At 49.0% G+C, this 16462-nt stretch overlaps 1 protein-coding gene across 1 annotated transcript in view; it reads right to left on the minus strand.

The window, feature by feature from the left end:
• Positions 1–16462, minus strand: part of trim71 (tripartite motif containing 71, E3 ubiquitin protein ligase) — a 32299-nt gene extending 15837 nt beyond the window's left edge. The window contains exons 1-2 of the mRNA XM_030347261.1: positions 14511–16462; positions 2670–2837 (exon numbers count right to left, since the gene is read on the minus strand). Coding sequence (XP_030203121.1) covers positions 2670–2837; positions 14511–15287 — 945 coding nt within the window. The 5' untranslated portion in view covers positions 15288–16462. The remainder of the gene's footprint in view (positions 1–2669; positions 2838–14510) is intronic.

The following is a 16462-nucleotide window of genomic DNA, read 5'->3' on the forward strand; positions in this document are numbered from 1 at the left end:
AGAGAGAGAGAGAGAGAGAGAGAGAGAGAGAGAGAGAGAGAGAGAGAGAGAGAGAGAGAGAGAGAGAGAGAGAGAGAGAGAGAGAGAGAGAGAGAGAGAGAGAGAGAGAGAGAGAGAGAGAGAGAGAGAGAGAGAGAGAGAGAGAGAGAGAGAGAGAGAGAGAGAGAGAGAGAGAGAGAGAGAGAGAGAGAGAGAGTCACACTCGGGAGGGACTCTCTAACACTATGACCTTAACTAGGAGCCTTGCAATATGCATGCACACATGACTCTCTCAAACCAAGCCCTGCAGGTGAAACCTGAACAGCCGGTCTGTGCCAGATTCAATATGTAACTAAATGTTTTCTTCGTTGGTGCGTTTTTTTTTATTATTATTGTTTGAGGGTGGCTGCTGCTGCTGCTGTTCTACCAGGTTTTGTGTAGGCTGGTAAAATAGTTAAATGTCACTGGAACTGACCTGATTAACCATAAAGGTCAACTAGAGTGACTAAATAGAGAAAATAAATATTAAATAAATAGAAGAGCCAATCCAGGCACAAGCTGATCTCGAAGCGATGGTGTTTGAGTAGCTCTGGCCTTATAAGTGGGGCAGGAGTAGGGAGGAGGTCAATACAAGGCAGGGAGATGACCAGGAATCATGTGGCTCTGTTTGTGGGCTCTCTCTCACTCTCTCTCTCTCCCTCTCTCTCTCTCGTATCTCCTGCTGCTCCTTTACATGCCTATCATTCAGGGTGGAAGGCCACAGCTGGAGTTCAGGGGAGGGGGTGGGAGGAGGAGGAGTGCAATGCAATGCAATCTGCAATCAGGCCATGAAGAGAGAGGCTAGTGCTTGTGTGGAGTGTTTCCCGCTAATGTGTTCTCCTTGTTTCAAAGGGAGTGCCAGGAGGGAGCGAGTGGGGGGGATGCAGACTGTTGGCGGGGGATGTTTCCTTCTCTGGAATCCCTTTAAATACCTCACTCCCCCCTCCCCACATACCCCACTCCCAGCTTCCCCTCCTCCACCCCTTTGACCTACAGTCCCAGCCCCACCCCCTCCGACCTCACCCCATGCGACCCCTCCCAAGCATCAGGCCTGACCAGCTGGACCACCTCTTAACCCCTGGCTTTCTCCCGGCTCTGGTCCCTCTCAAACATCAAAAACTTGATTGGTAGCCCGCTAGCCCACCCCTAGCCCGCAGCTACCCCAGCATCTATAGCGCTTCTCAAAGGTACAGCTGCCTGTTTTAACATACGCCGCCAGCGGCGTTCGTCCAATGAGATCGAGACGTTTGAGGGGTCTAATAGTGGCTCCATACAAGAATGACCTGTAGATCATCCTATACATCAAGGCCTCTTAATTGATAAATACCAATATTTGCGTGTGCATGTGCGCATGAGTGTGTCCGTGTGATTGAAAACAAACCCGCCCATTTTTTTTATCCGAGTCGCTGCAGTGTGTTGGACTAGGGAACATATAAAATCTAATTTCCCCAGCTCAAATCAACACCTAACGTCATTATAGCGGCATCGTTTTAAACGGGGACCTCTGGGTCACATGCTGTTGGTCCAGGGCTGTGGTGGTGGTGGTGGTGGTCCGGTACCTCCTGCGACCACAATGGAAAGCTGCCCCATCTGGCACGGGGCATCTTTTAACAGCTCCGATTGGAGCGCTGACATCTGCTCATAAAGCCAGCCCTCTAAAGTCCTTCCCCAGCCGCTCTGCACTCTGCGGCTGGCCTCCCTTTGTGTGGGCGGGTCAATACATCTGCACAGCGTCAATGTATTGATCCCGGAGCGGGATAATACATCAGACGGATTGAGATGCAAATTGGCACGCAATTACCAAAAGTAACCTGGAGCTTGTCGAATGCGTCGAGGGTTTCAGCGGCATGTGTCGTTTGTTTCTGTGAATGAAGATTCGAGGGTTACCACCCGGTTGTTGTGCTTTTGTTGTGCTTTTGTTGCGTTTTGCTTTCGTGCGTAGTGAATTTGTCGATGCAGAAATGTGATTTCTGTTGCTTTATAAATCAGCCCTGGAAATTGCAAAGCAACAACATTTACACTGACGGCTAATTTCCTCTAAATTTTAAAAACACACTAACACACACACACACACACACACACACACACACACACACACACACACACACACACACACACACACACACACACACACACACACACACACACACACACACACGCACGCACGCACACGCGCATACAAATGACCATGCGGCCTTGCGTCACAAATCTCCATGACTAATATTGATGTCCCAATTGAGGGACGGGGGTGTCCTCCATGTCCTCCGCACTGTCGCAAATTAAATTCGGAACTGGATCAATACACACCCTTATCAGTTTCATCACACCCGATAGATGTATCAGAGCACACGTCGAAATGTCCAACCACATCCGATCGGAGATATTGTGTTTACATTTCCGAGCCACCCAGCTTGAGAGTGTGAGGTCAGTCCGCACAATTAAATGGATATTAATCAAAATCCCTTTTCAATTAATGGTGAAAGATCCCAAGTAATGTATTGAAATTAAAATCATATTCTTCCCATCGCTACCGCTAAGGACATGGCACAGAGCCAAGTGACATGGCGGCCCGGTGGTCCAATGAAATCGATGACATGTTAATCGCAATGAATAATCACAACACTGATTCAAAGGGGGGGGGGGGGTCTCACCTGCACGGCGTGTCGGCCCTGCTGGGCGTCGGCCAGCAGCTGGGTGGTGACGGCCCGGGAGTCCTGCACGGCGTCCTGCAGGTACACCAAGCTGTGGCCCATGTGGCGCCCCGCGCTGCACTCCCTGCAGACGGGCACCGAGCAGCTCTCACAGAAGAACAGGAACACCTGCACACAGAGGGAGAGAGAGGTAGGGTAAGAGAGAGAGAGAGAGAGAGAGAGAGAGAGAGAGAGAGAGAGAGAGAGAGAGAGAGAGAGAGAGAGAGAGAGAGAGAGAGAGAGAGAGAGAGAGAGAGAGAGAGAGAGAGAGAGAGAGAGAGAGAGAGAGAGAGAGAGAGAGAGAGAGAGAGAGAGAGAGAGAGAGAGAGAGAGAGAGAGAGAGAGAGAGAGAGAGAGAGAGAGAGAGAGAGAGATTCTTTTTAACCCATGTAATTACAGAAGAGTGATCGGCCTGGATTTTTTTTTTCCTCCTCTTTGATTTGATGCGGTCAGGGAGGCAGGGATTCAGTGAACTTCACGCATGTCTTGTGCGTGTTTGACGCGACCCGAATCGGTGCAAAGCCATCCCTCTGATAGGGCGAGAGGACTCCCAGCTGGGTGTCACGGCCGTCGATTGGATGAACATCATCGGGTCCCCCACCCACTGTCAACATGTGATGAGCCGAATCAATGCACGCATTGTAATGTTTAATGGCACATATACATATCAGGGCTCCAGAGTGCGCCTAATTTGGGCGCACATGCGCCTAGATTCGGGGTAGTGCGACTGAAAATCTATCTGGTATAATTATTATTATTATTTTTTTTTACAGAGCAGTCTATTCATAATATTGTAATAACCACGGAAGAAGCAGTGAATGAAGTATTGATTAGACAGCGATTTATTAGATTCCTAATAAACCGTTGGAACACGCAAGACCGGTAACAATAGCAACGCCGGTAAACAAACCCGCGAAGCCCAATCCAGCGGCCTTTACTACGAAGCTCGATTAGAGGGTTAGCGAGGTATGTTAGGCTGAAAGCCTGGGTTAGCTGTACCATGAAAGTCGATCTCTTTAAGCGTCGCTGTATCACCATTGGTGACTGACGCTCGCAACCAAACCTGGTCGGGAGCAGCTTTTCAGCGAGTCTACCCGGAGATCGGCTACTTATATCGGCGTGCGCAGCTTCCTAGCCCCTCCTCCGATAATGGCGTCACCATTTGTGGGTGTTCCCATGGACCTCGGCGCACTTATCGTACAGGCGTCTCTCCGGAGACAGAGGGTTTTTGGGACAGAACCGATCCCTTGGCATTGTCTGACGATCTTTATGAGAGATACCCAAATTAAAAATTTAGGCGCACCAGTGCACCCAAGGAAAAAGTTAGTCTGGAGCCCTGCATATACACAAACAACAAGCGGCCCATACATATACATGGTTGACAGGGGGGGGGGGGGGGGGGTGAGTCTGAAGTGTCCCGGCACCCCCAGAGAGAGGCTGCATCCTCCAAGAAAGGAGCAAAGCATTAGAGATCACTTGCTGGATCAATCGCTCCAGATGGGCGTTTGATTAATGCATTAATCAAACGCATTACTTTTGGGTCAGGCAAACAAACTCTATCTTTAAGAGAACATTGATTAAAAATAAATCAAGTAACTCAAAAGTATCTGTGGATAAAGTTAACCTATATCCACAAACATAGCCCTTCCATAAAACCCATGACAGAATGCTGATTGGCTGTAATGAGGAGCTAATTAAATATGCGCTGACCATCATATACCCCAGAGAGACACGGGATCAATGGCTTCCAATAGCAGGAGATCCGAATGGAGGGGGCGGGGCTTACAATCAATCCATCAATAATGGCTGATTCCCCAGTGGGAGTAGGAGAACAATCTAAATAGGACACACCAACACACACACAAAAGAAACTCCTCCTTTCTGACAGCCACTCCTCCCCCCCCCACCATCTCTTGGATCCCTTTTCTCCATATTTCTCTTGCCTTTCCTCTTTCTATTGAATCTCGCCTATTAATGTCATCCCAACTCACAGCTCCCCAGCTCCCCCCCCTTCTCCGGAGACCCCCCTCCCCAAAAGCTTACAAATGCTCCCCAAATACCGAGGGGAAGGGACAAAACAAAAGGCTGGAATGCTGCGGGGGGGGGGGGGGGGGGCTTGGGGGGGATGATGGATGGATAGGTGTGAAGCATAGTGTCATGGCAGAGAACCTGTGTGTGTGTGTGTGTGTGTGTGTGTGTGTGTGTGTGTGATTTTATGATGACATTTGCATTAAATTGATCGACCCCCCACTATTGAGTCCCAACACATTAAATAATGTCTGTAGTGCCTACAAAACCCACCAAGCTAAATCCAGCTGTGGTTATACGGAGGCCGTATAGATATATAGAACACCTCCACTGGGAGGGAGCAGAATTGCCTATAAACTCTTGACCCGACACTGCGTGCGTAGTACACACACACACACACACACACACACACACACACACACACACACACACACACACACACACACACACACACACACACACACACACACACACACACACACACACACACACACACACACACACACACACAGGGTCAAGGATTGCATAACACGCTGGCCTCAGCCGATCCATATTATTGATTAACCAAACGGATACAGGTTGCTGCACTAAAGAGAGCCAGTCTCCTCTCTCCCATTCTACTCTGGCCTCGGTATTCTCCATCTCCGCCTCTCACCTCCGCTTCAGTAGCTTTGCTTCGCTGCACTTGAGTAAACATGCTCAGGGAATAATAGACCCCAGACAATGTTCTCAACAGGGTTAGCCTAACCCTAAACTACACAATAAAAGGATGGGGAAAGAGAGAAAGCCTAGACTATATATAAGAGAGAGAGAGAGAGCGAGAGGGAGCCTCAGAATTACGTGAGTCTACTTCAGAGGCCCTGGACCCAAATCGCAGTCCTTTTTTTTTTTAAAAAAAAACTGACAGACACATATTAAACATGCGTTTCGTCGGCATGGAGGTGCGGAGCCGGCCTGGCGGCAGCCGGATCAGCTCAGGAGCCCGCTGGGGAAGTGAGTCATTGTAAATCCTTCGTGTGGATGGATGGATGGATGGATGGATGGATGGATGGATGTTCACCCCTTGTCTCAGTCAAATCCAAATAGCTGCATGGACAAGGCAGACCGGTGTGTTCACAACACCAACACAGGTATAAAACCAAATAATACATAGGTTAATTTGTTCAAATATACAAATACATAACTATAAGGTTCTGACGTTGGACCTAAAACAGTGAAACACATGCAACATTGACTACACAATACTGTAAGGTCCAGTGGGCTGGGCTTAGCAACGCAACCGTAGCTTAGCCTAGCGCTAGCAGGCAGTAGTAGGCTTGGCGGCCGAGCCCCCTCCACGGCCCCTCCCCCGCTCTTTCCTATAGGTGCTGGGGACTGGGGTAGAGGGCACGGGCCTGACCAGCCAGTCACATCCAGCGTTGGAGCATTCGCTGGCTGCGTGCACACTACACACCCACTTTTGCGGGTGGGGCTGGGAGGAAGTAGGGCTGGGGGGCACGTGGTGGGCCCGTAACATCACACTGCAGTGCCAGGAAGCAGCGGCTGTGAAAGGAGCACTTCTCTGCCTTGAGAACAAGCCACGGGAGGTGGGGGGGGGGGGGTAGACCCTCCCCTTTCTCCCCGTCGTTGTCAGTCGCTCTCGTTTGTGAACACAACGAACCGTGACATATTATTCGGACAAGGTTGTGGTTCGACTGAAGCGAGCTCGCCTTGAGTCAAGAGGCAGAGCAGCAGCATGCATGGCTCACCGGAGTCCTCCCAGAGCACCTCGCTGAAGGTCTCGAGCAGACACACACATGCTTTCTCTATAAGAGTCGGGGGAGGGGGGGGGGGAGAGAGAGAGAGAGAGAGAGAGAGAGAGAGAGAGAGAGAGAGAGAGAGAGAGAGAGAGAGAGAGAGAGAGAGAGAGAGAGAGAGAGAGAGAGAGAGAGAGAGAGAGAGAGAGAGAGAGAGAGAGAGAGAGAGAGAGAGAGAGAGAGAGAGAGAGAGAGAGAGAGAGAGAGAGAGAGAGAGAGAGAGAGAGAGATGGCTGCACGCAAACACAGGCTGGCGCGCACACACATTCCAAGGAGCCGACGTCAGTGAATTGGACAGCCGCTGCCGAACACTTCCAAAGTCTTCAAAAACTAAAAGACTTTATTCAATTACGGTGAGCTATTATCAAAAAGAAAAAATATCTATCTATTCTAAAAAAAAGGAATAATAAAAGGATGAGCCTTCTTTCTTTTTCATATATTTTAAAAGGACAAGAGAGAGTGGTTACAAATAAAGTAAAGATAAAAGATAATAAAGGACCTCGGGACCGTGGTACAAATGCCTTTCCTGGAATCGCAGAAATCCAGAAATTTCGTAACTTAAAGTTATCGTTTGGGGTTGAGGGCAGCTAAAGGAAAGCTTTGCTTCGCCAACAGCAAATCCTTTCCCAAACTCAGACCACAGATCACATCCTTCCAACGTGTTAGCAAGGAGAATATGATCACAGGATCAGGGATCAACAACCAAACCATTACCCAACTCACAGAGCACCGATGTAGCTGATATAACGATTGGCCACATAATTGCACATGAACAAACTTTCACTCAAAGCACATCAAAAAAAAATTAACTAAGGGAGGACGAAAAAAACAACAACTTTATAGTAGGCAGGCACACACACACCCACACCCACACACACACACACACACACACGCTCCATAGCGTGCATGCCATTTCACCTCTCAACTCTCCTTTCCTTCCTTTCCCTTCTCTCACATCATAAACTTGAGTTGACACACACACACACACATACATACATACATACATACATACATACATACATACATACATACCGGTACACACACACACGCACACACACACAAGACACGCCTGCTGGTGTTTTGAAACCCTGCCAGATACTACATACTGTATAGGGGGGCGGTGGTCACAGCCAGGCCCTCTGATTGGCTGACCCGCTCACACCGAGAACGAAAACAAACCACAGTCAGCTGGCCTCCTCCTTAGCTAGTGAGCGTGAGCGTGTGTGAGCGTGAGCGTGTGGGTGTGTGGCAACTGAGGCGGAGAGAGAGCGGGGGAAAGAGAGAGCGAGAATGGGGAGCAGACAGAAGAGTAACATGAGAAAGAGAGGGAATAATATGTCATGGGAGAGAGCGACAGGAGAGAGCGACAGGAGAGAGCGACAGGAGAGAGCGAGAGGGAGAGAGAGAGAGGAAAGACAGAGACTGAGAGAGAGGCAGGGGACTGAAACAAAGAGGAGAGAGAGAAGCCAGGAGCTCTGCAAGGGAAAATGGAGCAGGCAGATGTATGTCTTATGTACACAGTTGCATTGCCCAAGGCAATCTGAGTGTACCACACCGTGTGACACACACACACACGCACACACACACACACACACACACACACACACACACACACACACACACATACACGTTAACACCCTAGGAAAAAACGTACTCGAAATCCAAAACAGTACTTTTACACGAAGGTCGGAACGCACAAGCGTGACGACCCAGAGACGAATTCCACAGCCTAATTAATCAACAGTAATTACATCTGATAAAGGGCCTACTAAACAAACTGTATCATGTGCACAATAGAGTTTTCACAATGGACAATGTCGTGTGTTGTCTAATGCAAACATGACAAAGGACTTCCTCTCAGTCCTTAGCATACAGAGCCCAGAGGCTTCAGATAGGGCATCAAAGCTAGGACACACACACACACACACACACACACACACACACACACACACACACACACACACACACACACACACACACACACACACACACACACACACACACACACACACACACACACACACACACAGGAAATAAAGGAGCTGTTCTCTAATTATTGGGCACATGTTGTGCATTAAAACTGTGGAAGTCCAACTTCACATAATCTCTGCAGCCTGCTTGTGACAAACACCCACACGCACGCACGCACAAACACACACACACTAAGTGCCCACAGATGGACGACGGACGTGTTCGTCCCAGGAAACAGAAACGCTGGCACCGCGCGTCTGTGTGTAGGAGATAGCGTCTACGGTTACAGCTTCTGAGAAACGAGAGAATGCTCCCGAGGAGAGCGCCGGTTGTCCTGGCCTCAGCCTCACTCTGCTCCTCACCTCGCCGTCGTTTAACTAGCCACAGCTCCCAGCCCCTTCCCCTAGCCCACACCTCTCACCTCTGACCCCTCCCCATAAAACCCACTCCCCTGGGGAGGTGTGTGTGTGCCTGTGCGCGTGTGTGGGGCAATCTCCATGGCGATAGCAGCTTGCCCTGAAAAGGAAGGGGGGTGTTGGGGGGGGGGGGGGGAGGTGCGCTCCGCTTTGCCAGATTATCATATCATTAGAATCAGCCCCCTCCCTGTGGCAGGACAGAGCTGTGGAAGTGTTTGTATGCATGAGGGGGTGCCATCACGACGTGTGGGGGCCACCGTTTGATGTAATCCAATTTTCCGTTTCCAGCGCATAAGCAGTGAGGGGGCCGCCCGGGGCCGGCCAGCGCACTCCGCACACAGGGACAGCTGGCACGGAGAGGCTTTGAGCGCCAATAGGCCAGCATATTTACTAATGTGTGTAAATAGACCACCACCAACTAATCTGAATGTTAATGCTACACCCCGGCCGTCTGCCCAGCCACCGCGACGGTGGCGGCTCGACCGTTCGACCGTTCGACTGACCGACCGACCGGGGGAGACCAAACTGAAAAAAGCTTTTCGGGGTAATGTCGCGGGCGGCTTCCAAACAAGGGTCTTTAGGATGTTTTGTTAGGGATTAATTGCGTTTACAGGCGTGCTTCCGCTTTGTCAGTGCGGAGCGGTGGAACAGAATAGCACTGGCTCTGTGTGAATGAACACCCTGGATTAGACCCCTGGCGAATCAAAACAAAAGGCGCCAGCCATTGAAGCCGTTGGGTCTACATCACAACACAAGACAACCGTAATGACTCATTAGTCTGTGGAACTGAATGGGGAATGTTTAAAGAACTGCAAACACTGTGGGTATTCATAAGTATTCCTACCAGTTAACAATGATTACATTTTTACAAATGTACTGCTACTAATAAGAATTATCCCCTAGTAAGTGGCCTAGTTTGATTCAAACACATATATTGTGTTTATATTGGAGCCTTTGAATCAAAGCCAAGCAACACACTAGTCCAGTGATACAAAGCAATTGTACTGCATTTCCATTATGAACAAAACTAAAAGCCCAACACACAATTGTATTTTTCCACAGCGAGAAGAACACAACAATGGCAGATCATAGGAAGACCTTGGAATGGTTACGCAACAATGCAGAGGAAAAGGCTCCTTGACTCGTGGAAAATGCAGCTCTTTTATGACGGCAAAGTCCCTTTAAATGGCCAACAGGGATGTATGGGTCCAATAGTATAGCGCACACGTAGGGGGTTGGGAGAGTGGTACTCGAGAGGTAGCTAGAGCTACGTAGGGAATGTTGTTTTAAACCTAACCTGTTCTGAGGAAGAGTAGGTACATACAGTATTTGTACATTCAAGTTGTTGTTTTTTTGCGACACTGAAAGTAGGGGGTTAGGTTCGATTTCTTCCGAATAACCTAGTGATATCTCAGTGATAAATTTAAAAATGTATACGTCAAGGGTGCAAGACATTAGAACGCTCCACGTCTCTTTTTTTGGATATCCAAATATTTGATTGGAAAACCTCACAAATAAGTCAAAGCTTAAGTGGATGTAATCGGGCCAGTCCTATACCAACCTATGGTGCCAGAATGTTGCATTTAATTAAATGGGCAATCTTATAGAAGTGAGGTGGTCAGCTAAAGCCAGACTAAGCCCTGAAAGCGTTGCTACAGGTCTGGGTGGCTCAGATAATGCGACTCTCTTAGTTTCAGAGGACATAACTTGATAGTTAAGCTGCCACAACTGAAATGCTCTTCATCATATCCTTCTTCAAATCGATTAAGAGATGGTAACAGCGATTGATCTATGATTGTGGCATTCTATGCCACAAATGTGTAAACATATAGAGGAGGATTTTATGAGTAATGCACATTCATCGTTTGTCTTGGAAACCTCGATCTTAAAAAATGCTTACTACTACTCTTAAAAAATGCATACTACTCAAAGTAGTATGTAAAGTCGTACACGAGCACAGAAAAGTATACATACACATCCCAAAAACACAGACACCTGACTTGCCCTATTCTAACCAACGAGAATTTGAATTTGGTGTTCATCAAACTAGTTCTGAATGAGCCTTTGTGAAAACGCTTTTTATTAGTTTTCAGTCTCCGCCGAGTAGGTGTCATTAATGGTGCCCCATTCAGATAGAGTTTCCAATGGGTCTCCTAGCAACCACACCTAAAAAAAAAGTCCCATAAAGTCATGGGACATGGGAAGCACAGGGCCGCAAAGTAGACCGAGACAAATCACAAATGTCGCCTGGTATAGGGGAGGGGAAAACACCCCCATTGCGTAGTTTAAAAAAACATTAATAACGAGTTGAACAGCCACGCTGGAGTGATGTCGCTCTGATGGAGTCTCTGTCGAGACGCACTGTGTAACAGCACACACACCTTCCCCTCTCCCCGCGACACACCTCATTCACAGACCTGGGTTGAATTATCGTCAATTAATCTAACGATCACTCAATTAATCATTTCATGACTAACATATCAGGATTAATGTTGAATGGCAGTTACAAGTTCCCAGAACTCAGTGAAGTCTCTTTGTATAACGATTGGCCCCGAGTAAAAAACGATCAGCTTTGATGAAGCAGAGAAGAATAAAAGCAGACAAAAGCAACAAAATGTCTCAAAAGAATTGGTTCAGAGTTAAAAATTCAAATAATTCAAATTATAAATCTGTTAAGTTCTTGCCCATTGACTTACCAGTACTTTAATATCTGACTGTTCAATGATGTTACGAAACTACTTAGATGAAAGAATCAGGCCTCATCTGGTTGTTGTGATTTTTGATTGTCAACACAATAGAGGAAGGGCCAAACGTGTTAACGAATGGTTCGCAGACCCATACTCCAAGCGGATATTCCTGCACGATATCACAAGAAACAAGCAAAACAACCACCCAGGTATTCTACCAATTACTGCCTTGTGTGAAGAAGACCGCATAATAGGGCCAATCACAAAGCTTTCCCCAAATCGTGGGACGGGTGTTAGAAGGAAGGAAGAGACACATTTATTCGAGAACAACTTGGGACTTATTTAAGGGTTTGGGAACGTGGGGCCAAAGTGTGCACCGTTTCAGAGCGGATCGATTCGAGCTTGTGTATCCCTTTCTTTAGACAACAACTGCCTCCTGCCCCTGACTCACAGGTAGCAGAGACGCAGGGGCTTATCCTGTGTCATTCCCCTCCCCGGGGGTCAGGACTGCATGACTTGAGTGAATGAGTGAGTGGGCTGAGGCATTACTGAGAAACAGAGCCCTTACTGGAAAAGTGAACCCACCTATTTACTGGCAATGGGCTGCAGAGGGAAGAGAGGGGGAAGGGTGGCTAAATCACCTCCACACAAAATCGAGACCCTAGTATGACCCATTTTTCTATTTTTTTTTCTTCACACACACACACACACACACACACACACACACACACACACACACACACACACACACACACACACACACACACACACACACACACACACACACACACACACACACACACACACACACACACACACACACACACTTTGGAATAGCTTTGGGAGGTGGGAACCTCTAAAGAGATCTGCCACATGCTAGACTTGGACCAATCTTTTGGACCATATGTGGATCATTTCAATGTTAATGATGAGGTGTTGAATCCCTCAGCCTCTAGTGGCACTTCCTGGAGAGTCGGATTAAGAACCAGGCCCTACCCGCCAGCCTTCCTGTTTTGAAAGGCCTTTTTAAGTCATTCTGGAAGGGCTGTATGGCTTTTGCTGGCTGGGAATGTCGAAACCCTGGTTCTGCCAACCACACGTGATAGGTCAGAAACTAGAAGACTAGAAGTCATTAGTTCTTTATGTAACCCTCAAACCCTCAAATCAGGCGCAAGTTGAGCGTTGTTTCTAGCGTGTCAGCCTTCTTCGGAATGCTGAATGAAATGACACAAACGTTTCATTCACAATTTGGCTAGAACACTGAAAAGGAAAATAAAAAAACAAGCTTGTTTTACTTGGTTAACAATTGAAGGGGCTTCCTTATCCATAGGACATAAAAAACAAAAACAACGTTAAGTATCAGCATGGAGGATAATTACTTCCCATCCTCTTTTTGTGATAGGGTTGAGGTTCATTTCATTAAAAAGGGCCACTACATTATTGATCAGCGATGATCTCAGGGATTAAAGGGTAAAAACAAAGCTGACCGTTGCTTCCTTCGCTCTCTCTAACAGTGAGCTAATGCAGGCGGCGTACCATAAAGAGAATATCAACTGTCATCAGATCAATAGATAGTGCAATATCTTCTCCTTCGCTGACTAAGCCATTATTGTGTTACAAGAAACGGAATAAAAAGAAGCCAGCATTCGCTGCGAGAGGTTTACCGTTTTATTCAACAAGGCTCAACCTTCTCCTTTTACGACTGTACCACCCTGATGGTTAGGGGAGTAGTACATTGCAGCCTAAAGCCAGAAAAAAAGCTCCAGTTCTTGGTGTGTTTTGCTGCTCTGGTGGGGATTGTGGCTCTGTGAATTTCTCCCCGGCTGCCTGTTGTTACGAGAGTTTTATAATATCTCCATGAGAAGGACGTCCAACAATTAGAGAAACATGTGTGCATGTCCGGCAGGGGTCTCTTTATTGCCCCAGTGTATGGTGTGGTACAGATTAGCCAGAAACGTACGTGCGTGTGTGTGTGTGTGTGTGTGTGTGTGTGTGTGTGTGTGTGTGTGTGTGTGTGTGTGTGTGTGTGTGTGTGTGTGTGTGTGTGTGTGTGTGTGTGTGTGTGTGTGTGTGTGTGTGTGTGTGTGTGTGTGTGTGTGTAAATCCAGCTCAGCACACATGCCTGGTGGTCTTCGGGGAACAAGGTGAAGAGCCACTAATCTCCCTTTGAACTTTAGTCCATATGGCCTGGTGTTTCTCTTGTTACACACACACAGACACACACATAATGCCATTACGCTACAAAGACCAGTAGGGCACGCACGTTATGCCATTACAGTGACGAATGTGACTCCCAGGCCGCTTGCAGTAGTTTGTGTGGCCGGTGATTGAGAGAGGGGTGGGCTCGGACCAACCTCCGACTGCCCAACCTGTTCAAGAAAGTACCGGCCGTTTCTAAATATCGATCCATTTGTTTTATCTCAGTCTAGACACGGACCATTCGTTTATAGTCATTGTCATTTGGCTATGAGACATAATCCATGGAAATAACACTAATTTCCCCTCCATCCCATTTAACCTTCCTCTACGCGTCCCAAAGCAGGTATAAAACAGCAGTCTTTAACACCACACGACATATTCTCCATAGCTCTTAGGATCTGATTTGTGTGTGTGTGTGTGTGTGTGTGTGTGTGTGTGTGTGTGTGTGTGTGTGTGTGTGTGTGTGTGTGTGTGTGTGTGTGTGTGTGTGTGTGTGTGTGTGTGTGTGTGTGTGTGTGTGTGTGTGTCTGGAATTCTCTCCCATCCACCCATGACGTTCCACTATCCTATCACCACAGTGTCCTCACATTCCCAGTAAGGAAGACCAGGCAACATCTCCAGTTCCTGGGGGCGAAGGGGGACCTTCCCGGCCGGTGATTCCCGGAGCAGTGATGCGTGTTCCTGGTGTTGCGTGCGGTGACTCACCTCATTGTCGTGGTGCTGGCAGAAGCTCATGCGGTCCTGGAAGAGGGAGAGCAGGGCGAAGTTGTTCTGCAGCGACTGGGCCAGGGACACCGTGCCCCCGGGCTGCCCGCCGTTGTTGCCGTTGGTGAGGGCGTTGGCGCGGCCGCCCAGGTGGAAGCTCTCGCTCAGGTGCTCGATGAAGTGGTCCTTGGTGAGGCGCACCCGCTGGTGGGCACGCACGCAGTTGTCGCACAGGTACTCCTGGCAGTCCAGGCAGTGGGAGCTGGCGGGGTTCTCCTCGTCGCAGGAGCTGCACTGGGGCTCCACGAGGAGCTGGGGACGCAGGAGGCCCCCGTGCTGGTGGTGGAAGCCGCCGCCGCCGCCGCCGCCGCCGCCGCCGCCCCCGCCGCCCAGCAGGCCCCCCCGGTGGAGGCCGTTCTTGTTCTGGTGCTGGTCCTCGGAGCTCACCACCACGTCCAACAGGTTGCTGAAGAGGAAGTTGGTGGAGGGGAGGGAGTCCAACCCAGCCTCCGAGATGGACACCTTCTGGTCGCAGGTGGGGCACCGGAGCTTGAGGGGGTCTCCCGGGCTAACCTGGCCCTCGAGGCACTGCCTGCAGAAGGCATGGAGGCAGGGCAGAACGTGGAGCCTCCTGGAGGTCTGACTGGAGGAGGTCGATGTGTGGGAGGAGGAGGAGGAGGTCGAGGAGTTGGACGAGATTGGCGCCGAGGAGCCGCAGAGCTCTTTGCAGAGCGGACACGTCTGCAGGTCAGTGTCGGGGAACGAAGCCATCTGCATCGCCACTATGAACAGCTTCGATTCAAAACGTGAATTAGTCCAGGAATCTCATTTGGGGGTGTGTTATGTTTGTGTTTGAGGTAGATTTATGAGGTATTCATGAAGTCGGATCACCCTTGCTTATCGACTTGTAAAAATTCTTACAGTAAATAACACTGAACAGATGCAAAAAAAAATGAGGTAGCAACTTTGAAATCGATAAGGTTGAGATCAACTTATCAGGAGACACATTTATCTACAACTAACAAGACAATTCATCCCCATAATAAGGCGGCTTAAAGAAAGGCATCGTTGTAATTTCTGAATAATCATAAACACGCACTTTAGCGCCTAGACGGGTAAAACGTTCGCTGACGTCTTGGAGGCTGGTTTCATGAAATAAATCTGTAATTGAAGTGACAGAGATATAGCGTCTAAGTATGAGGTGCGTCTCTCCTCCCCCACTGAGTCAACATGACTGCGGAGCCCCGTTGATAAAACGGGCGCACCAAGTAGCCTGCGAGGAAAATGTCCAACGTATACCCGTCCGCTTCTCAGAGTCCGTGTTGTCGTCTCCCCTCTAGTCCACCATCGGGGCCCGTTCCTCGGCGTCAGGCGCAGCCAGCGACCGGTGGTAGTAGCAGCAGCACTAGCCTCGGACCAGAAGACTCTAAATTATTCATGAAAGCGTTGGCACACAAGCGACACGGTCCATCGCGTGGACGCAAACCCGAGAGATCCAGGAGCCCCTGGACGTTTGAACGGAACGATCGCTGGACTCCGTAGCACGCAACACCTTTCCAACGATGTTGCACGCAATTTGCAAGTTTAACCCAGCTCCGGCTGGGAGGGAGCCCACTTCCTATTAACCTCTCCCTGGCTATGCATGCGCGGAGGAATGCAAAGGGCTTTTCCACGCGCCTCTCTGGAGGCTCCCGAGTGGGCTACGAGCCACTCAGTCCTGCGATCGTGCAAGAACACTGCCCTCTAATCTGGAAACCCGGTCTAAAACGACCAGTTCAGTATGGCGGTGCCCTCTCTTCCTTCTCCCCCCAGTTTTCAGCGATATAAACAAAACATGGAGAGTGCGCTCTACGCGCTGGTACCCCGTCTCGTGGGCGCGTATTGATAAGGTTGCTCCTCCAACCGCTGTAAACGGAGTAAAATGGACACACATTTCCGCCCTGAGCAGGGGG

Source organism: Gadus morhua, chromosome 22, assembly GCF_902167405.1.
Source record: "Gadus morhua chromosome 22, gadMor3.0, whole genome shotgun sequence".
Classification (NCBI taxonomy): Eukaryota; Metazoa; Chordata; class Actinopteri; order Gadiformes; family Gadidae; genus Gadus; species Gadus morhua.